The 23,844-nt window shown below is 37.4% G+C and overlaps 2 protein-coding genes across 2 annotated transcripts in view; both read left to right on the top strand.

Annotated features, from left to right (window-relative positions):
- PTPRR (protein tyrosine phosphatase receptor type R) overlaps nt 1–7,712 on the top strand; it is a 276,888-nt gene extending 269,176 nt beyond the window's left edge. Inside the window, 1 exon segment of the mRNA NM_001132350.1 lies at nt 6,509–7,712. Coding sequence (NP_001125822.1) covers nt 6,509–6,602 — 94 coding nt within the window. The 3' untranslated portion in view covers nt 6,603–7,712.
- A 679-nt stretch (nt 7,713–8,391) lies between these two features.
- The window catches only part of PTPRB (protein tyrosine phosphatase receptor type B), a 121,290-nt gene continuing 105,837 nt past the window's right edge, over nt 8,392–23,844 (top strand). The window contains exons 1-3 of the mRNA XM_024257344.3: nt 8,392–8,446; nt 9,732–10,127; nt 22,738–22,994. Coding sequence (XP_024113112.2) covers nt 8,392–8,446; nt 9,732–10,127; nt 22,738–22,994 — 708 coding nt within the window. The remainder of the gene's footprint in view (nt 8,447–9,731; nt 10,128–22,737; nt 22,995–23,844) is intronic.

Genomic DNA, 23,844 nt, shown 5'->3' with positions numbered 1-23,844 from the left:
CGACACTGATCTTTGTATTTGGCAGGGCTAATGTGATATGAGATTATCTGACATTTATAGGAGGGTAGTATATCTGAATCCTCTCTGGCCTGGCCAAACACAGCGTTCATAGTCTGTGGGCACAAAGAAATCCAAGCCACGTGGCTAACACCACTTTTGCAATAAAGGCAATGACTTTCTTCCACAGCATGGAATGGGGCATCATTAGGATGAACAAATAATTTATCATCCAAACCAAGGTACTTCTGAGAGTGAAAGGTGACCCAACTGATAATGACACCAGGACAACACCAATGAAGGACAACTCTTCCAAACATGGTTACCCTAGGTGTCATATTAACTAAGAATAAGAAAAATAATACACAGCATTTATTTAGTACTCACTGAAGGGCAGTTACTGTGCCAAGCATTTTGTGGATTCTCTCATTTAAACCTTGTAAAACTTGAGGCCTTATTAGATAAATACCTAAATACCTTATTAGCCAGGCCAGTGGTTTTCAAACTTCTTTGTGAACAATGGAAAACTTTTTGCAGGCAGAATCTTCCACAGAACACCAACACGGAAAACCAATAAAAAACACAACTTCCCTGGTCAAAGCTGGGATTGGCATCTAGTCCTAATGACCCCTCCTCCTCCTCTGCCCTGCCCAGGGTCTTCAGGCACCTTTGTAGAACCCTGGGCTTCTGGGGATTCTGTGAATAGCCTTCAGCCAGACATTGATATGCTCTGATTCACTTAATCCTCACAACCCGATGGCGTTTGTCATTTATGTCATTTTACAAGTGAGAAAAGCCAGGTTGGGAAGGACTAAATGACTTGTCTAAAATCATTTAGCTAAGTAAGTTAAAAAACAAGGATTCAAACCTGAATCTGTCAGACTCCAAGCCTACTATTTTCCACTACATCATCTGCCTCCACTGTGCCTGTCTTCTAGGCTGGTCAATATTTAGAAAGATATTTGGAACTTAATGGGCAAACTAATGTCCTCTGCCAGATTTGCTCTTGGTTCTCCAGGGTCTTTGGGGGCCTTACTCCAGAGCCTCCTAACCAGTCCTGTTTGACCAGATGGTACCAAAGAGTAACAATAACAATAATAATAGTTGACATTTATGGTATTGATATGTGCTTGGCTATGTGCTAAACATGTTAAGTGATTGTCCCATTTATTTCTCACAACAATGCTATAAAGTAGGAACTATAGTTTTTATTGTCGCATCATTTGCAGATGAAAAAACTGAGCACTGCAGAGATTATGTAGTTGGGTAAAATATCTAGTAAGTGGTGGAGACAGAATTTGTCTTGACAACAGTGTATGCTGTCTCTTTCCTTCTTAACACATTCTGGTCCCCCCGGTAATGAACTTGGCACCATTCTCTCAGCTAGCTGGGGTTCCCTTGACATTTTTATTTGACCTTACTCTTTTTTGGTAAACTAACTCCTGCTCAGCAGTGGGTATTTTCACTTAATGTATTATACCTCCTGGGAAAACAAATGTGTACTGGAAAAGAAATATCTGACGCACAATAAAATTTTAAAGAGTTGATTTAGTAAGAAGCCAGTCATACATTGGGAAACACCAGACCAAAAGAGGTTTAGTGTTCCGATGACAAAACGCCAGAGGCAAGTATTTATTGGGAAAGTGCAGAAACAAAGAATTTATTTGGTTGGTTTGCAATTACATAATTGCCTTTTTTCAGGTACTGTATTGGAAAGTCCTTAGTGACATAACAATATGTGAGTTGGATGCTTATGATTGGCTGGGGTTATGTTTTAGTTCTAACATAAGCATTTATCAGATATGAACCCGAGTTAAGTTTCACTTCTGTTTGCAATTTAAGGTGCATGCATATTGGTGCGCACCTGTAGTCCCAGCTACTTGGGAGGCTAAGGAGATCACTTGACCTGGGAGGTTGAGGCTGCAGTGAGCCAAGATCCAGCCAGGATGACACAGTGAGACCCTGCCCCAAAAAGAAAAAGAAAAAAAAAAGTAAGAAAAAGAGCACCCCTGTTTCTTACCTCCCAGAAGCACTTTGTATTGGGAACTTTATATCAGTAATATAGATCCAGATTTCAGCAAATCCATGAAACCTATCTGACTTAAGAGCTTCCTGGAGTCAAGTCAGAGCTCTCCTGAGGATGAATAACTATAGAGCTCTCTTGAGAGTTCCATAGTTAACCAAGCTTTATACATTTATTCCATAAATACATTTTGTATACAGACACTGTACTAGCTTCTTAGGTGTTTCTTTTTTTGCTATGACCAGCCTATCTAAAAAACTGCATTTGCCAGGCATGGTGGCTCATGCCTGTAATCCCAGAACTTTGGGAGGCTGAGGTGGATGGATTGCCTGAGCCTAGGAGTTCAAGACCAGCTTGGGCAACATAGCAAAACCCTCTCTCTCTAAAAAAAAAAAAAAAAAAAAAAAAACAAAAAAAAAACACACACACACACACACGCGCACACACACACAGAAAAAATTAGCTCAGTATGGTGGCATGCACCTGTCATCCCAGCTACTTGGGAGGCCGAGGTGGAGGTGGGAGAATCACCTGAGCCTGGGAGGCCAAGGCTGCAGTGAGCTGTGATTGCATGACTACACTCCAGCCTGGGCAACAAAGCAAGACCCTGTATGAAAAATAAGAAGAAAGAAGACTCTGTTGACCTTTGTAAGAATGGATTACCTGTTATAGAGCAAATGCTATCCTCCCGCCTCAACCTCCTGGGTAGTTGGGACCACAGGCATACACTACCATGTCCAGCTAATTTTTCTTTTAAATTGTAGACAGGGTCTAACTATGTTGCCCAGGCTGGTCTCGAGCTCCTGGGCTCAAGTGATCCTCCCACTTTGGGCTCAGGTGATCCATCCAGCACTCCCAAAGTGCTGGGGTTACAGGCATGAGCCACTGCACCCAGCCAACAGACTATTCTATATATCAATATATGCAATAGGACATTTATTTAATATTTTCAAAGATGATTATGATGAGTTCCTGAATTTGAACCAGCCTCCAGTGAATGCATCCTGGAATACCTTTTGCTTTCTTTTAGCCTAGAGTTTATCTGTTTTCACATGACATGAAAATAGCATGACCTGGGTAATTCATTTGACAAGTATTTACCTAGGACTTGTAAGTGCTTTTTATTCTTACAAGTATAAGAAGACCATGCCATTATGCTTGTAGGTCTTTAAAGGACCTACAACCTAGTTGGAAATAATTTTAGAATGGGATTAGATAGTATATATCATGATATCAACTAACTCATATTAAAGACCCTACTTTGTCTCTTTTTCTATTTTTTAATAATGCCTTAGATAAAAAGATATAAGGGATCCTTGTTAAATACCTGGGAGACACAACGCTGGGAGTGAGAAATGGAAGACTAACATATTGATGATAGATAGCGATCCAGTAAACAAGAGCATTGTGCTGAAACTAACAAGTTGAAATTAACAAGAATAAATAGAAAGCCTTGCATTTAGTTTCAAAAATCCAGTAGCATAATTACAGGATGGGAGAAAGCTGTAATGTCCACATTCAAAAAAAGTCTTGTTGACTTTTTATTTAATCTACACCATCAGTTAGTATCTTAAAATACTACTGAGCACCAGGAACCTTGTAGGCACTGGGGACCTCACCACCTGATGCACCTGCAAACACAAATCTATTGGTCTCTAATGTGCAGCTGGAGGAGAAAATAAGCCTGCTTCATAGATCTCATCAGGAGGAGACACAACACTCTAGAAGGTCATATTTGATAAAATAGCCTGTAGAATAGGGAGACTAGAGTGGTGAATGACAGAGAAACCAGGCTGTACAGAAATACTGAGTGACCACAGGATGTTTAGTCTAAAGAATAAAAGATTATAGGACTTTGATGGCTATTTTCCAGCCTTTGGAGAGCTGTTGTGTGACTACAGGGGAGCCTTAAGGCTTCTTTTGGGTTATTTCAGTTGGACCAATGCGGCGAAAGTTAGAAAGGACAGATTCATGTTGATGTCTTAAAAGTTTTCCTGCCAACCTTGGAAAAGGCTGCCTCTAAAATTGCAAGATTTCTAAAAAAGCTATAGTGTCAGTGATTAGAATGGATGATCTCTAAGAATTCCTCTGATGCCAGTTTTTTTCATTTTTATTTTCCAAATTAAGTGGGAGGTAAGAGAACTTTTCATATACCTTCCTGAAGCCTTCAGACCTGCAGGAATTTTGCCAGCCCACAATTAATGAGTAAGCTTCTCCATCTTCCCCACTTTCACTGGCTAAAACAACCTTGACTTAGTGAACAGAATGTCATAGTAAATATACTCCAACCATTAAATTACACCACTGACCCACTTAGGGTGAAACGGTTATTAAATTCTAAACTGTGTCTCCATTCATTCACCAGTTGGACATGTAAATACCAGTGCTGACCAGAACATATAAGAAGGGGAAAATCTTGCCTCAAAGTGAGGTAAATGGTGAGAGGAAGTTGACAGACCAGAGCCTAAGAGGTGGAGCACATAGAAGCTTCCACATACTGTCTGCAGCTCAAGGGGGAGTAATGGTGCCCTGAGCTGTGCAAATGCCAGAGGAAGGGAGGCACCTCTCAGCTCCCTGGAGCTACCCTAATATTTACTGTGGTGGTGTCTCCCAAGCTTCACAGTTCAAGCCAGCATCTTCGGAACACCTGCTATGATTTTAGGTGAGCCCAGATGTCATCACACAGCTAAGAAGAGAAACCATTAGCACATTCTCAGCTGGCCATACTGTTGTTCACTTCTGACCAAGGAATACTTTGCCCAGAAGGTTGCCTTCAATGCAACAAAATGTATAGTTCTAGGGGAGGAAGACCAATTAAATACTTCTGTCAATAAGTTTCTGTCACCAAAAACTGTGAATTTACCTCTTATTTTTTGCCAAATACATCATTTCGACATCATGTTAATTTTCCTGGGGAATCACTGTTTAGTTTAAAACAGGGAAGTTTTACTGCTTTAATATTGACATAGATTGACAAATAAACATAGATAGAAGCCCAGTTTTTATTATTACCATTAACTAGAAGTCTTGTTACAGTGAGACAAGATATCTCGTTTTTAAGTTGAAGTGCCTAAATAATCTGAAAGTTATTTTGAATGATACTAACAGCCACTTGGAAAAATCTGGTTAAAACATAGAGTTAAACTAAAAGATAAGATTAGTTGTATGATTGCAGAGTTACAGAGACTTTACAAGACTTTAAATAGTTACCGATAGTGATGCTTTTATACAGTGAGCAGGAATAGTAACATATTAATGTCTGGTAACTTTGTCAAGCTAAAAAATCATAATTATAGGGCTGGACACTGTGGTTCATGCCTGTGATTCCATCACTTTGGGAACCCGAGACAAGAGGATCACTTGAGTCCAGGAGACCAGCCTGGGCAACATAGTGAGGCCTTGTCTCTACAAGAAAAAAAAAATTAAAAAATTGTCCAGGTGTGGTGGTGCCTGTGGTCCCAGCTACGCCAGAGGCTGAGGTGGGAGAATTGCTTGATCCCAGGAAGTTGAGGCTGCACTGAGCTGTGATCATGCCACTGCACTACAGCCTAAGCAATTAAGGAGACCTTTTCTCAAAAACTAAAATTAAAAAAGGATCATAATTATGAAGGGGGAAAATGTGATATAGGTATTACGTATATAAAAACACAAGGAGAAGCACCATCATTTCTCGTGAAGTCAAGTGCCTTCTATGAATCCATTGACAAGGAGGGTGCTGGGCAGCTGGTGATGATAATGGTGATAACCAAGAGGAAAATGTCAGAGCAGAGCCAATTCCCTTTTTCCAGCTCATTTAAGGACCCACCCACTATTGTGTTTAGACACCCAGTACACCAAAAGGCTAAGGTTGCTTCTGTACAACATATTCAAATAAACCATTCCAAGGTAGACTTCATTTTACTTGTAGAAAGAGCAACACTTTGCAGATGAGTTTTGTTTCATTTGTCTCCGTCAATCAATTTTAAGCCAAATGTATAAACCATTTTAACAAGAGATGAATCATGAGGCACCTGAGAAGTAATACAAATACACCAGCTACAATGAATTTATTTAATCTTCACAGCAGTAGTTACTCTTACTATCCTGCTTTAACAGAGGAAGAAACTAAAGTGCAAAGGGATTCGAGGAATTTGTCCAAGATCATACAGCTAAGAATTGGCAGAGGAGGGATTTGAACTCACCTTGGCTGGTGTCAAATCCAAGTACTGATCATTAGGCTGTACCACCTCCCCAGTAATGTTACATAGGTAAAAATTAATCACATGCCTAGTGTGTGCCGGGGACTGTGTTAAGCCCTTTATATACATTAGCATGTTAACTTTGATAGTTGAGACATTTGGACACAGGTAAGAGGGATAACAAAAGAACCACTAGGTCGACTGTTCTATGTGTCTTTGGCATAACACCCTAGCTTGGATGTAATCTCTGTGTGGCTTGAAATTGCAAGATTTTAGCAAAATGAGTTATTTTATGATTTCTTCCTTGCAGAGGTGGAATGGTGCAAACCAGTGAGCAGTATGAATTTGTGCACCATGCTCTGTGCCTGTATGAGAGCAGACTTTCAGCAGAGACTGTCCAGTGAGTCATTGAAGACTTGTCAGACCATCAATCTCTTGGGGTGATTAATCAAATTACCCACCCAAGGCTTCTAGAAGGAGCTTCCTGCAATGGAAGGAAGTAGAAGCTCTGAAGCCCATGTATGGCATGGATTGTAGAAGACTGGGCAACATATTTAAGATTTCCAGCTCCTTGTGTATATGAATGCATTTGTAAGCATCCCCCAAATTATTCTGAAGGTTTTTTGATGATGGAGGTATGATAGGTTTATCACACAGCCTAAGGCAGATTTTGTTTTGTCTGTACTGACTCTATCTGCCACACAGAATGTATGTATGTAATATTCAGTAATAAATGTCATCAGGTGATGACTGGATGAGCTGCTGAAGACATTCGTATTATGTGTTAGATGCTTTAATGTTTGCAGAATCTGTCTTGTGAATGGACTGTCAGCTGTTAAACTGTTCCTGTTTTGAAGTGCTATTACCTTTCTCAGTTACCAGAATCTTGCTGCTAAAGTTGCAAGTGATTGATAATGGATTTTTAACAAATAAGTCTTTGTTTTTGAAAAACAAAAATCAAAAACAGTAACTATTTTATATGGAAATGTGTCTTGATAATATTACCTATTAAATGTGTATTTATAGTACCTCCTATCAAACAATTACAGAGCACAATGATTGTCATTGGGTATATATGTATTTACTCTCTATTATTGGGCATAGAGGTGGCTTCTGCTCCAGAACTCTATCCACTGTATTTCTACATCGTGAGTCATTTTACTTTAAAAGGGAAAAACAAATTTGTAGCAACTATGAAGTATCAAGAGTTTTAACTACTTGTCTCTCTTTTGCTAAGAAGGGATTTTTGAATATGCTATCTACCTGGAATCTCTCTCTCAACAAAAGGTATATGCCTTCAGGAATGATATAACCTGTCCCATTTTCGAGGTTCCTTATAAGGACATTTCCATGTATGTCCTTACATTTCTGAAAGGTTTCAATCTTCAAGAGACAAAAAAAAATTAAAATAACTATCCTCAGCAAACACTAGCTGTTCTGCTCATATATGAATTTTTAATGCAGCAATGTTGACTTTGTTTCATACTGCCAATAAACTTAATACTAAACACTGAGTAAAGCATATTCTTTTTTTTTTTTTTTTCCTATTTGGAAAGATGCCATCCTCTGTTTGGGGAAGACCAAAGTAGATAATGTGATGGGTTTAATTTTAGTGTCTGCATCTCCCCAGTGAAGATGACGATCTCAAAATGTAATATTGTCATCACTTGGGAGATAATGATCTAGAAATGCCATCATTATGTGGTTTTCCTCAATAGACTTGCAGCGTATCATTATACAAACAGTACATGTTTATGTCTTTATATCACTTGTCATAGACCCTCATCAATTACATGGCTTATGTTTATTCAGCAGAATCACATCACCTGAAGAGATGTAAATGTTTCAGGAACATTCAATTATCTGAGATTACAATTCCTTTCTTCTTGAGGTTAAGAAGTAGTCACATGCCAAAGGAAAGGTAGGTGAGGTCTTAATGAGATTTACTCTGCTCTTGAAGGCTGGAATATTTTCTACATAAAAAAAGAGAGGTAATCATAATCCCTTCTTTCTAAGGAAACAGACAAAAGGACACTGGTGTAAAACTTCCCCAAACAATTCAATAGGAGGAAGTGCTCGTCACTGACTTTTCCCCCCACCATGAAGGCACATTTCCTTCCTAGTCTTTGCTTCTCTTATCTGGGAGAATTTTTTTTTCCCCCAAGCGAAGCATGAACAGTTGCTAAGTGGAAAATGGAGGCTGAATTTTACATGGTGATTCTTACCTGCTTGATCTTCAGGAACTCAGGTGAGTGGGTCTGCCTCAGTTTCCTGAGGCATTTCTTCTAGATCTAGCCAAGGAGTCTCTGGTCTTTGAAAAGTGTCTGAAATAAGGTAGAAGGGGCCAGGTCTCCATGGCAGTTTAGCCAAAGACGATGAAAAGCAGGAATGAAAGGAGCCAGCTATGCCCATACTGTTGAGATTTCTCTCCAAAAGAAAATAAATGCTCTCCTCTCATCCTCCAAATGCTTCGGGCAGCCCCGAAATGTGAAATGACACATTTAGAGCAGAGCGTAAAGAACCCCGAGGAAAAGTTTGTATTATTATATAACAGTCTGTGGCTTTCCCCAAGCCTTTTTCCAACCCGGTTATAGTTTTCTTTTCTTTTCTGTTGAAGAAAGAAAATTGAAGGAATATGATTAAAGGGGGTGAGGAAATGTAGTGTGTTTTATTTGGAAGTTGTCATTTGGGAGGGCTGAACATTTTCATGAGCGAGCTGGGCAATTTAAGTAAAACCTCATTGAAAATGGTTTCTGAGCCAGAGTATCTTGCTCTTTAATACTGATGTTTAGCAATTTGATGTTTAATTTTCTTACGTTGGAACATGATGATTTTTAGAAAATCTATTCGTATTTGAGAAAAAACTGTAGATATTGTCATAAAATAGAGAAATTCTCCTCTCCACGACTAAAGGAAATTTAGTTTGTGATAATCAATACTTTCATTGGCTGCAATTAGCCAGGAGGTTGTGCTTGGAGAAGTGGGAAAATTTGTTTTATTTTTTGATAAATGTATGCAATTTTAAAAAATTGTTATTCAAACTATGAAATTTGTATATAAATACTTACTGCAATGTGAATTTAAAGACTGGAAAAGGGGTTACTTTTTTAAGGTAAGGGAGGAAGCTTATATCGAATATGTCAAATAGTTAAAAAGGGAGCTAAGTGTTTCATAACTTCAGCATATCTAACTAATTGGGCTAAAATATACTATATACTTTGGATGGTTTTGTTTCTTTCCAAGCTTCCTTTCATTTTCCAATAAGAGGTGTGTTTTTTTCCCCTAAAGCATGTGAAAATCTAAAAAAAAAAAAGATGGGGAGTTAAGTGTAACATATTGACATTTTACATCGTCAGCTTTGGAATTTTAAATCACATGTGTTGAATATGAGAATATTCACTTGAAATGATAGCAATAACAAAATATAAGTAAAACTAGTGATTTTATTTAGCTCATTTGTGGGTGGGTTCTTCCGTTTTCTAATGGGCCTCATAATTTGCTACATAGTGCTTTATGAGCTTTTCATCTTCCAGAAGGGTTTCAGATTGTCCATGTCCAGAAACAACAGTGTCTTTTCAAAAATGAGAAAGTGGTCGTGGGCTCATGCAATAGGACCATCCAGAACCAGCAGTGGATGTGGACTGAGGATGAAAAGCTCCTTCATGTTAAATCTGCACTGTGCTTGGCCATCTCCAACTCCTCTCGCGGCCCCTCCCGCTCAGCCATCTTGGATCGCTGTTCCCAGGCACCCCGATGGACCTGCTATGATCAGGAAGGCTTCCTTGAGGTGGAAAATGCCTCTCTCTTTCTCCAGAAACAAGGCTCCAGAGTAGTGGTCAAGAAGGCCAGGAAATACTTCCATAGCTGGATGAAAATAGATGTCAACAAGGAGGGAAAACTGGTCAATGAAAGCCTCTGTTTAAAAAAAGGTGAGCTATTCCTTTCAGAATGAATCCTGAAAGTCTTTCTACTAAATTATCTTGGGGTTTTGTTTGTTTGTTTGTTTGTTTTACATTTAAGGGAAGTCCACATGCCCCAAGGTATTTCCTATGGAAGATTCATAAGCTAATGGAGGTGGATGGTGCTGTGCCCAATGATGGAAAACTTCATGACCCTCATTAAAATAAGCCCAAATTTTTCTATTGCTTTTTCTTCCTTCCCTTCTTGTCTTGCTTCTTTTATTAATTCAACAACTATTTCATGAGCCTCTCTTCTCTGCCAGTTAAGCACTGTTAGATGTAGGAATATGGATGTAGGCATATACACAGCACATATATGTAATGACTAAAGTCAGTAATCAGGAAATTATTAGATTTTATTGACAGACACTTCTATTTGCTGATTATAATAAATTATTAGAACATCAGAATGGTGCTTGATAAGACTGGAAGATAGTTGTGTTTTTGCAAATCTCTTGTATTGCTGTTTAGGGATAGATATCTTTTGGAGGTAACACACTTTTGAAATGTTAAGAATCAATGGGCAGCCACAGATTTTTCTAATTTATTGACCATTAATGGATATAACCCAGATAATGGACACATGTAAAAAACATGTTATACACATGTGCAAGCTCCTGGTGCAGGACACAGTTCAGTCCTGAGCTAGGAATTTTTGCTTGTGGAATATATAGGCAGTTTAATCTTCTCTTGAAGTTAATCATGAAATTCTGTATTTACTCTTCTATTAGAGGTTTGCTTTAGGAAGTCATGAAAGATAAAACTGATGAATCACAATATATTAGGTACCAATGAACCTTACAAAGCATGGGAAAAGTTATCAAGAAATGAAGCACCTCACTAAGAAGACAAATTTGTCAGGGTTAAGTAAATTGTCCCAGATAAATTAGCAGCATATCTATGATTAGAGCCTAAGTTTTTTAACTCTTTGTTCAGTGTACATTTCACTATACCAGAGGTTCCCAAATGCTTGACCTCAGACTTGCCCCATGGCTTGCATAAGAATCACCTGGGGTAGAAAAGGGAGGGCTTACTAAAAATACACATTCCCGTAGCTAATGCATCCTGGGCTTAATTTCTAGGTGATGGGTTGATAGGTGCAACAAAGCACCACGGCACACGTTTACCTATGTAACAAATCTGCACACCCTGCACATGTACCCCGAAACTAAAAATAAAAATTAAAAAAATACACATTCCCAGGATTCTTTCCCACCATTTTTTCCTCTACAACCACCTCCAAGATTCTGTTTCAGGAAATCTGGATTTGTGCATAATACTTGATATTTATTAATCACCAGAAAATTTTGATCCATAATCCAATATGGAGATCAGCATCCACTGTATTTTTAAGTCTTTTCCTTAGGTGTTGATTTTTGAGGCTTATATTAGTCTTTCCACCATGGTAATCTTTGGACAATTTTTTCTCACTTATTTATTCTGTAAGTTAAAACAAGATTTAACTAGATGCCAGTTGAATGTGTTATGCTTTTCTACAATAAGTGGTATGCTTTGCTACAATAAAAGTTGAGAGTTATAGTTTCTGTTCTTATATCATTTCTGCCTATGAGAATAAGATAAAAAACCTATTTGAAAATTCAACTTTATCAGAAAATATTCAGCATATAGCACCAATTTGTACAATACCTTTCCTGTGGTTCATCTATCAAGGCCTCTCCTAAATAATATAGAAACATTATAACTGTTCCATTTTTACTGTTTTACACAAGAAGTGAGATTCATCCCCAAACCCCAATCAAACCTTATTTAACATAAGATTACTTAGTTGGAACTTTAAAGAAAAGTAGATATGGACTCAGTGGTGAGTTATTCAAGATAAAAGATAATTCATAGAAAAACTACCTCCTATGGCCCTCATGCAAATATGTCTAGTAATAGACTTCAAAAATAAGGTAACTAGAATAAGCCATTTGCAATTAACCACTGAACAATGCTATATTCAAAAAATGCCTGATAATATGTGTTGGGGAAAGAAATTAATTTCTAGAAAAAGCAGAAGTTAAAATTTGCACAGTTGTGGTACAAAAACACCCTGAAATTTGAGTACACATAAGTATAACACATACTTTTGCTTTAACACAATTATAAGCTAACAGATACATTTTTCTGCTCCATCTTAAATATGCCATGGTGGGGTTTTTTGTTTTTGTTTTTGTTTTTTCTTTGGTTTTTGTTTTTAGAAACAAAGTCTTGCTCTGTTGCCCAGGCAGGAGAGCCATGGTGTGATCATAGCTCAATGTAGCCTCCAACTCTTGGGCTCAAGTGATCCTCCCACCTCAGCCTCCTGAAATACTGGGATTACAGGCATGAATCACCATGCCCAGCCTTGATAAAACATTAAGAATGATACTTGGAGACCTATATCATGAGAGCTCACTGACTTGCTAGAGTAGCTACTGTGAAAAATTAACCGAAATGCATTCATATGTTTGCAATGAATGATTCCAAATCATTGTTTAAGTTGATAACTAAGTATTATAATCTACAGCAGCACAAATACACGTGTTGTTCATCTATGGGATGTGAATTTTTTTGTGTGTTCTTCTGTAAAAGAAAGCAGACCTATGAAGGTAAAAATCTAAGCCACATGTTTCATATTTGTTTCATAAAAGACACATTAATGATTGTATTCAAGTTTCCAGGTAGTATTTATTTAACACCTACTATGTGCCAGAGCTTGTGCTAGCACTAAGGTACCCTGTGCTAGTACTAAGGTACCCTCCACAAGTGATTTTTAACCCAAGCTGCATATTAGACTCACATGGCAGCTTTTAACTAATACTGGAGTACAAAACCTGAGCTTTATCCTCTAAGCTGACTAAATCAGGTATTGTATTTTTAAAGTACTTCCTAGGTGATTCTGATGTGCAGCCAAGGTTGAAAATCATTAAATACATCTTATCCCTTAGAGTAGTGGAGAAATCAGATAAGTAAATAAATAGGTCATTACAATAGAATGTAGAGAGAAGAAAGTACTTTCCTTTCCAATATATGTCCTTGCCAGTATGTCACATTAAGCACTCATTCCTTTTTTTTTTTTTTTTAATTATACTTTAAGTTCTAGGGTACATGTGCACAACGTGCAGGTTTGTTACATAGATATACATGAGCCATGTTGGTGTGCTGCACTCATCAACTCGTCATTTACACTAGGCATTTCTCCCAGTGCTATCCCTCCCCCAGTCCCCCACCCGCCGACAAGCCCCAGTGTGTGATGCCCCCTGCCCTATGTCCAAGTGTTCTCATTGTTCAATTCCCACCTATGAGTGGTACATGCGGTGTTTGGTTTTCTGTCCTTGTGCTAGTTTGCTGAGAATGATGGTTTCCAGCTTCATCCATGTCCCTGCAAAGGACATGAACTCATCATTTTTTATGGCTGCAATAGTATTCCATGGTATATATGTGCCACATTTTCTTAATCCAGTCTATCATTGATGGACATTTGGGTTGGTTCCAAGTCTTTGCTATTGTGAATAGTGCCACAATAAACATACGTGTGCATGTGTCTTTATAGTAGCATGATTTATAATCCTTTGGGTATATACCCAGGAATGGGATTACTGGGTCAAATGGTATTTCTAGTTCTAGATCCTTGAGGAATCACCACACTGTCTTCCACAATGGTTGAACTAGTTTACACTCCCACCAACAGTGTAAGTGTTCCTATTTCTCCACATCCTCTCCAGTATCTGTTGTTTCCTGACTTTTTAATGATTGCCATTCTAACTGCCATGAGATGGTATCCCATTGTGGTTTTGATTTGCATTTCTCTGATGACCAGTGATGATAAGCATTTTTTCCTGTGTCTGTTGGCTACATAAATGTCTTCTTTTGAGAAGTGTCTGTTCATATCCTTTGCCCACTTTTTGATGGGGTTGTTTGTTTGTTTCTTGTAAATTTGTTTAAGTTCTTTGTAGATTCTGGATATTAGACATTTGTCAGATGGGTAGATTGCAAAAATTTTCTCCCATTCTGTAGGTTGCCTGTTCACTCTGATGGTAGTTTCTTCTGCTGTGCAGAAGCTCTTTAGTTTAATTAGATCCCATTTTCAATTCTGGCTTTTGTTGCCATTGCTTTTGCTGTTTTAGACATGAAGTGTTTGCCCATGCCTGTGTCCTGAATGGTATTGCCTAGGTTTTCTTCTAGGGTTTTTGTGGTTTTAGGTCTAACATTTAAGTCTTTAATCCATCTTGAATGAATTTTTGTATAAGGTGTAAGGAAGGGATCCAGTTTCAGCTTTCTACATATGGCTAGCCAGTTTTCCCAGCACCATTTATTAAATAGGGAATCCTTTCCCCATTTCTTGTTTTTGTCAGGTTTGTCAAAGATCAGATGGTTGTAGATGTGTGGTATTATTTCTGAGGGCTCTATTCTGTTCCATTGGTCTATATCTCTGTTTTGGTACCAGTACCATGCTGTTTTGGTTACTGTAGCCTTGTAGTATAGTTTGAAGTCAGGTAGCGTGATGCCTCCAGCTTTGTTCTTTTTGCTTAGGATTGACTTGGCGATGCAGGCTCTTTTTTGGTTCCATATGAACTTTAAAGTAGTTTTTTCCAATTCTGTGAAGAAAGTCATTGGTAGCTTGATGGGGATGGCATTGAATCTATAAATTACCTTGGGCAGTATGGTCATTTTCATGATATTGATTCTTCCTATCCATGAGCATGGAATGTTCTTCCATGTGTTTGTGTCCTCTTTTATTTCATTGAGCAGTGGTTTGTAGTTCTTCTTGAAGAGGTCGTTCACATCCCTTGTAAGTTGGATTCCTGGGTATTTTATTCTCTTTGTAGCAATTGTGAATGGGAGTTCATTCATGATTTGGCTCTCTGTTTGTCTGTTATTGGTGTGTAGTAATGCTTGTGATTTTTGCACATTTATTTTGTATCCTGAGACTTTGCTGAAGTTGCTTAACAGCTTAAGGAGATCCAAAATTTCAGCCCAAAGCTGAGACTATGGGGTTTTCTAAATATACAATCATGTCATCTGCAAACAGGGACAATTTGACTTCCTCTTTTCCTAATCGAATACCCTTTATTTCTTTCTCTTGCCTGATTGCCCTGTCCAGAACTCCCAACACTATGTTGAATAGGAGTGGTGAGAGAGGGCATCCTTGTCTTGTGCCAGTTTTCAAAGGGAATGCTTCCAGTTTTTGCCCATTCAGTATGATATTGGCTGTGGGCTTGTCATAAATAGCTCTTATTATTTTGAGATCTGTTCCATCAGTACCTAGTTTATTGAGAGTTTTTAGCATGAAGGGCTGTTGGATTTTGTCGAAGGCCTTTTGTGCATCTATTGAGATAATCATGTGGTTTTTGTTGTTGGTTCTGTTTATTTGATGGATTACATTTATTGATTTGCATATGTTGAACCAGCCTTGCATCCCAGGGATGAAGCTGACTTGGTTGTGGTGGATAAGCTTTTTGATATGCTGCTGGATTCAGTTTGCCAGTAATTTATTGAGGATTTTTGCATCGATGTTCATCAGGGATATTGGTCTAAAATTCTCTTTTTTTTGTTGTGTCTCTGCCAGGCTTTGGTATCAGGATGGGGATTCCCTCTTTTTGTGTTGATTGGAATAGTTTCAGAAGGAATGGTACAAGCTCCTCTTTGTACCTCTGGTAGAATTCGGCTGTGAATCCATCTGGTCCTGGACTTTTTTTGGTTAGTAGGCTATTAATTATTGCCTCAATTTCAGAACCTGTTATTGGTCTATTCAGAGATTCCACTTCTTCCTGGTTTAGTCTTGGACACATTATGAGTCCAGGAATGTATCCCTTTCTTCTAGATTTTCTGTTTTATTTGCATAGAGGTGTTTATAATATTCTCTGATGGTAGTTTGTATTTCTGTGGGATTGGTGGTGATATCGCCTTTATCATTTTTTATTGCATCTATTTGATTCTTCTCTGTTTTCTTCTTTATTAGTCTAGCTAGCAGTCTTATCTAGTTTGTTGATCTTTTCAAAATAACAGCTCCTGGATTCATTGATATTTTGAAGGGTTTTTTGTGTCTCTATCTCTTTCAGTTCTGCTCTGATCTTAGTTATTTCTTACCTTCTGCTACCTTTTGAATTGGTTTGCTGTTGTTTCTCTAGTTCTTTTAATTGTGATGTTAGGTTGTCAATTTTAGATCTTTCATGCTTTCTCTTGTGGGCATTTAGTGCTATAAATTTCCCTCTGTACGCTGCTTTAAATGTGTCCCGGAGATTCTGTACGTTGTGTCTTTGTTCTCATTGGTTTCAAAGAACATCTTTATTTCTGCCTTCATTTTGTTATTTACCCAGTAGTCATTCAGGAGCAGGTTGTTTAGTTACCATGTAGTTGTGCGGTTTTGAGTGAGTTTTTTAATCCTGAGTTTTAATTTGATTGCACTGTGGTCTGAGAGACAGTTTGTTGTGATTTATGTTCTTTTACATTTGCTGAGGAGTACGCACTCATTCTTTAAAAAAATATTTCAAGGGTAATTTTAAAGTTGCATATTTTTAAACAGTCTTTTGGGGGCACACAAGAGTTTATCGTATTAATAGTTTAGCTATCACCATTATTACTAACTACTTCTTCCTGACTAAATTAATAAATGTTTCAACTTTGTGCAAAGTGTTTACTATCAGAACAGTAAAGGAAAAAGGAATAATAAAGCTTTAAGGACTACTTTCAGAAATGCCATGAATAGTTAGTGTATGGCATCATGAATTATTGCTTTTGTCTTCTGTGCAATCCAAGTGTAATTCTTAAACTCACCAAGCAATCAAATGTTACAGTTGACCAGGCACAGTGGCTCATGCCTATAACCCCAGCACTCTGGGAGGCCAAGGTGGGAGGATTGCTTGATGCCAGGAGTTCAAGACCAGCCTGGGCAATACAGCAAGACGCAATCTCTAAAAGAAAAAGAAGTTACAGTTGCATCTATTCCAGCAAGAAATAGTACTGGCCCCAAGCAGACAACAAAGCTTACAGTGGCCCAATTATTGAAGTTTTATGAATCTATCAGATGGGGAAAATTTCCGTTCATATCTGTACGGAAACAGGGAAATTTACCCAAAGGAAATTATTGGTTTGCTAGTAGATCTAAGCAAATATTCCTTGCCAGGGGGAAATTAAAACATTATAAACTCAAAACTGGTTTCAAAAACATTCACGCAAATCCGTTGGCAGATAGGCCATGTCTGTGTCATTCCAGAACTTTCAGGTGAAGGGTGCAGAACTCCATCCATGGTTTAGATAACTTTTCGAAGGAATGTCAAGTCTCCTTACATTTATAAAAAGCTAGTCAATTGTCTAAAATTGTTATTTTTCACTCAGACATTTCATTCTGTGAAGAAAGTAACACTGAATATAGAAAGTCAGCCAACAAATCAGCATTTATTCATTTATTCACCACTCAATTCAGATTCATTCATTCAAATCTCACTTTTATCTGAGGGCAGGAATTTTCTTTTTTAATTCCAAGGGCAGCCCTGGAAAGCAGGCAAATATTTGTAGGCAAATTTTCAAGTGTCCCTGATATGGCTGAGCCGGTAAAATCCCTAAAAGAGATTTTGCTGATGAACTAAACCATATTGTTGGCAGGCTTGATATAACTGCTGGTTAAAGTAATTGTTTAGTTGTAGTGATTTGGGAGAGGGAATAAAATGTGTGAACATTGTAAAAGATAAGCAATCATATACACCCTTAGGAAAAAAGTTTTCGTAGAAGTTGTTGGCTTTAATGGCTGGCAGAAGTACTTGTGAATACAAAGAGCTTGTGGGGAAAAACAAAACAAAACAGAAAGTGCCTTTTGTGTATACAAACCCTACTTGGACTAAATTGGCTGTCACAGTCATTTTAGGGTTTTTCTTCTTGCATCATTGTAACAACATGGGCCTTGTAGTGGACCATTTTTAAACATAATGTCTGAAAGTAATGTTATCAATGCTTATTGATATACGATTTATATGATCATTGAAGATAGCAGGTATAGCGTCCAGTGTTCCCCAACCATATTCAGCCTGTGACATGTCACTGAACTTATCAGGGCACACGCAGGGCTATGTATGACTTTCATGGGCCCTGGGTTCTTTTGCCTCTGTGTTCCCTTTCCTCTGCTGAAAAAAAGAAAAGTAAAATAATAGATTTTTATGTAACCTAAAATTGTCATTTTTCCTAATCTATGAAAAAGTTAAAACATTTTCTTTGACTATAAAGTTTCTTTTTTATTTTCAAACAAATTAAATCATTGTGTTGCCCTAAAATTATCATGGGCCCTAATCACTGTGCCTATTGTGTCTAATGGACAAGTCAGTCCTGCGCACGCCAAGTTATTCACCCCCTTTCCAGCTCCGCTTTCCCTGACTCTGTTTAGTCTCTGGTTCAACACCTCTCTCCTATAGCCTGATAGCCCTGAACTTTGGAGCCATTCTTCCTTCTCCACCCAGGATGCCTTCCTTCCACCCTACTCTTTCAGTCTTTTCTCCTAAAGAAAACATAGGGTATCAGGTAAAACAGGCACATCTTCATAATGCTATGCATAGTAGAATTGTTGAGTAATAGTTGGCTATTGAAACATATTTCTTTGATTTAGTTAGCCTTTCAATTATTTTTTTAATCTAATTTTTTCCCTGTGCTATACTTTAGTGTTGTACTATGCTATGTCTTGTATCAATTTCCATTTATTAATTTTACTTTCTCATCATGGGTCTTTTAAAAGTAATTTAGATTTGTATTTTAGGTGTACTCTTTATTTCACTAATTATATTTTCTGAAATGTTAATTATTCTTTTAACCATTTCCAATAATTATTTAGTCCATTATCATTCCCATCTATTCCGGTCAAATCTTATTTAATGCACACACACACCGACGAGGAACCCGCAGATACAAACAGCCAACTAGATAGATTAGGTAGGTAGGTAGGTAGATAGATAGATAGATAGATAGATAGATTAGATAGATATCATCCTTTTCTAAAGTATCTCCTGTTTCATTTGGTATCTTTTTTCCAGATGATTTACTCACTGTTAAAAAGGCACATTATATTTGGCATCTTCCTACAGAATAGAAAGTACCAGTATAGTTAAAATCTTCTATTCCAAAAATGAGTTTCATTCCAGTTATTTTGTCTTCGACATGCTTAAAAGTTATTTGTATCATTTAAAGAAGGGAAACTTACACAAAATATTATCTTTATTATCTTTATAAAAAAATTTTTTCTATTATTATTTCTGAGCCATAGATGAATTTATGAGATAAAATAGACATTGCTCTTTTAAAACTGAATTTGAAAGATGGTCTTGATATTATGCAGTCATTACAAATCACTTTGTAAGGTGATAGTACCCTCTAAAAAGAGCTTTATGCAACTTAAATGCTAAAACTTTTTAGATTGATCAAGAACGGTCGACTTTACCTTGAATTGTGTTCTGGGAGAAATTGTGTTATAGTAGGGAAACAATGTGGTAACAATGGCACAATAAAGCTTTCAAAAATAGCTTTCACATATTGTTCCATTGTATAAGAAGTTTTCCTTGCATTTGTCAAAACATCTTGCTATTTCATGAACTGTGAAACATATATACATTTTTTAAGAACACCCAAAGAATTCATGGATAACAAAATATCCAAAGATCTACTATTTCAAATAAAATTTCACAGCACCTGTTTCAACAAAGAGTTCAGGAGATTAAAAAAAAAAAAAAAAAAAAACCTTAATCATCTTATATATTTCTATAATGGATTTTCTTTCTTCCCATCCATTTTATAATCCTTCAGTAACCACATAAGAAATGATTCAAATTTCTTTTTGGTTTATATTATGTATATGACTAAAACCATATACGTACATGTATATTAGGAATCACCTGAGAAACTTGTTATAAAAGCAGGTTTCAGGTCCCACACCAAGTCTGCTAAATCACAGTTTCCAAGGGGAGGACCAAGGCTTCAATATTCTAACAAGCTCCCAATATGATTCTGATGGCTACAAAGTTTGCAAACCACTGCTCTAAATTTGACAAAACTTGGAAGTTGAATGTTAAGACTAAATCTTCTTTCTTGCTTCTTAAATAGCACAAGTTAAAAACACAGACACAAAATGAAAGGGTACTGGACCTGAATATTCTGTAGTTTCTTTCTTTGGAAAAAAGGTGGTGGTCTAAAATGGAAAATGAACTTGTTTGGTACGGGATGCTTTAAAAATATATTTAGAAGTTTAATTAAAGATAATGACATAAGACTGAAATTTTTTCCATAAGATAGTCCAAAGCTACGTGCAATGGTAATAACCTATGTTATTTGCAGAGAAATTTCAAGAGTGTTTTGAAAAATTATCTATTTTTGGGAAAGTCCAGTTTTATCCACTGAATTATGTAAGCTGACTAATTTTTTAAAAAGTTCTTAGGATAAAAACTTACCAACAGCTCTTTAGTGAAGAAGAGTAAGCATAGGTTGACATACTAAGACATGTAATTACACGCTAGGTATTTAGAAGCTTGTTTTTGTCCTAACCCCACGGTCAAAATGTTTTTTTTTTTGAGGGTCTAAGAGCTAAAATTGTCATATGTAGCAGTCAACTCAGAGGATCAGGATCGACCAAAGCTCAAAACAACCAAAATGCTAATCTCCATATGCAGAAATGTTCACATCCCTACAATAGACAAACGTCTACTTAAGGGAACGTTCAAGCACCTAACTTAAGCAAGACTGCAGAATTAAGATTGTTTCTTGGAGTTTGTTGTAAAGGAATCTCACTAATAGTATAATTGAGTTTGTCATGTAGAAAACACCCCAAGGATGAATAAATCTGATCTATGTCCAGAGTGGCTAACCTGGGCACAAAGGCAGTAATAGTGGCACAAGATTTAGAAAGGCAAACACAAACAGAAACTAAGGGGAATGTCCAAAAATCAATCAAAGCTGAGATCTAGTAGATGTACAAGTAGGATTGCCAGATAATATACACAGCACTCGGTTACATTTGAATATCAGATAAGTAACAAATAATCTTTAGTATATTACTAATACATAGTATGTTATCATCTTTGTATTATTGTATATTTGGGATACACTAAATATACTGAATTATACCAAAACTTAGTTGGCTATTTATCTAAAATTATTTTTATTTGCTAAATCCATCAACCTTATGTACAGGGTACTTTGCACAACCCTTTGTATCTCAAGGAAAGGATGCTTTATAGCCAAGGTTATTTTATTAACTTTCAGAAGAACTGCTGATATTTATATCTTGATAAATTATAAAAATACCTTTTCCAGCTTAATCTTCTTTTTGTGCCCTCATCTCCCTCCTCTTTACATACATTATCATGTGAAATGCACTAATCACTTGAAATTGGAATGGAAAGGAATGAGACTCAAAAGAGGGCTAAGTAAGGCAGACCAGAACAGGGAAAATAGGATGATAAATAGCTTATTTAGGAGACCTCACCTGGCAGATAGTAGTTGTTTAATAAACAGTTGTTTGAATAAATAACCAGTAAATGAGTAGTTAAAAATAAAATCCTCGCTCTCCCAGTCTTTTAGCCAGAAACTCTTCAAAGGCACGGTTATCCGATTATATAAGGTTTTGTGGGGTTTTCTATCCCATAAAACTCTAGTGCACTATGGAGTTGATGGAAACATCTAAACATGCCATCTCAAACCATAATTTACAGAACTTATCAGTGCTTCAAGTGTGCTCTAGGGTCTTGCTACACAGTGCAGCCCAAAAACCAGCGACATCAGCATCACCTGAGAGCTTGTTAGAAAGGCTGGCTCTGACCATCTCTAGTGCATCAGAATTTGCACATTAGCAAGATCCCCAGGAGATGGAGAGCACATTTTAAAATTATGGCTAAGTGAACCTAATTCATGAACCAGTATGTTTTTTTTAATATGGGCAATTCAGCCTTGCAAAACAAAGCTATAAATTAATCCCACCAGCTCATAAATTATAAGTCAATTCTCTGTTCTTCCAGAAGATAGATAACTTAGAAAATACAACAGTCTCATCATTTGTAACTCACACAGTTGGATTAGAAACAGTTTGCACTGTGGCTAACGAAGTGTCATTACTTTCCAAGGAATTGTCAATCTTTGTGGTGAAGTTAGGCAAGTCATTAATGGTGATTCTCAACCTGGTATTTTGTTTAACACCCGCTTTGAGAAGCTGATAAAAGCTATGACAGTACCCCACAGAAGAAAAGTATACATCCACATATACATAGAATTTTGCACAGTTTTTGGAGACTCATGGATTCCCCTGAAGCCAATTCAGTGACCCCCCTAAATTCTCATAGAATAGGTTTAATTCTCTTTTCTACACAGCGCTGGGTTTTTCTTTGGTAGCACGGTTTCTACAACTTTCCTTCCAGATTATAAAATTGACAGATGGATAAAGGATGGGTGAATTGGACAGGACAAATGAACATTGTCACACACTCAAAGTATATTTGCTTTTTCATATAACTGAAGCTTATCCACATGCCCATTATTGAAGAGGCCCTCTTTTGCTAAGTAAAATTGATTTTATGTGAAGAATTCATAAAACATGAGAATAATCTTTGCAACTATCTTTTCTTTACCTCAGCTGGCCTGGGAGCAGAAGTTTCAGTGAGGAGCACTAGAAACATGGCTCCACCCCAGATTCCCACTACCTTTAATGCAGTTCCAGATAGCCTGGAACGCCTTATTAGGAATACCACAGAGGCCTTCATCAGAAATGCTGCAGAAAACTACAGCCAAAACAGCAGCGAGAGGCAGCATCCCAATCTGCACGTGACTGGAATTACAGACACATCATGGGTTTTGTCGACTACTCAGCCCTTCTCCAGCACCACTGAAGAGGTAAAAGGAGGGGATGTGTGGAGTGTGGTCTGTGCACGTCTCCTGAGGCTCATTGCTTGAAAAGACTTGCTTTGCTAAAAATGCCACTGCTGCAGTAGGGGATTAGGCACTCTCTCTCTGTGTCCTGGCTGCTAATTGTACAGGAAAGCATTTTGCATAATGAAAATCTTTGAAATTGACTCAAAATTTCTATATCTTTATGAGATGCAGATAATTAGGCTGCCATGGCATAACTGTATGTTGGCCATATTTTCTGAACCAAAGTCAGAGTTCATGGTGTTACACATGTCCTGAAACCAGAAAATAGAAGTTGAAATCAGTGCCCTGCAGGCAACCCTGCGTATATGTCATAATTATTTATGCTCTAAAGGAAGGGAGAGAGTCTAAAGCAATGGCAGATTCAAGAATCACTGTTATTGATTCAGGAGCACAGTGAAAGATAAAAGTCACATACCACTTCCACATCAATACCCTTGAATCACCTCCACAAGGTGACATTAGTCAAATGACTGAGAAGCAGGGTGGCACCATCACAGGAGTCTGTTCAAATAGTGATTCTGCTTCAGGTGTTCATCTCTTTGGTTTTGCTTTCCTTGCAGAGTTTTAGTCCACCATTTAGGCAATACGTGTAATTATAGCACATCAAAAAAGCTAAGGTTCCACTGGCAGACTTCAGCTTTTTCCTAATAAACAACCCAAATCATTTATAGAAGTCATATGACTTCACATCCATTTAGCATTCTGGTGTCTTTTGCATTGTGCAGAATTTCACATTGCATATGGTTCCCGGCTGGTGAGCACATGTTTCATTATTGATCACAAAACAAATATAGCCAGTACATTGAATAAC

This window comes from Pongo abelii, chromosome 10 (genome assembly GCF_028885655.2).
Source record: "Pongo abelii isolate AG06213 chromosome 10, NHGRI_mPonAbe1-v2.0_pri, whole genome shotgun sequence".
NCBI lineage: Eukaryota > Metazoa > Chordata > Mammalia > Primates > Hominidae > Pongo > Pongo abelii.
This window is presented reverse-complemented; position numbering and strand designations above follow the sequence as displayed.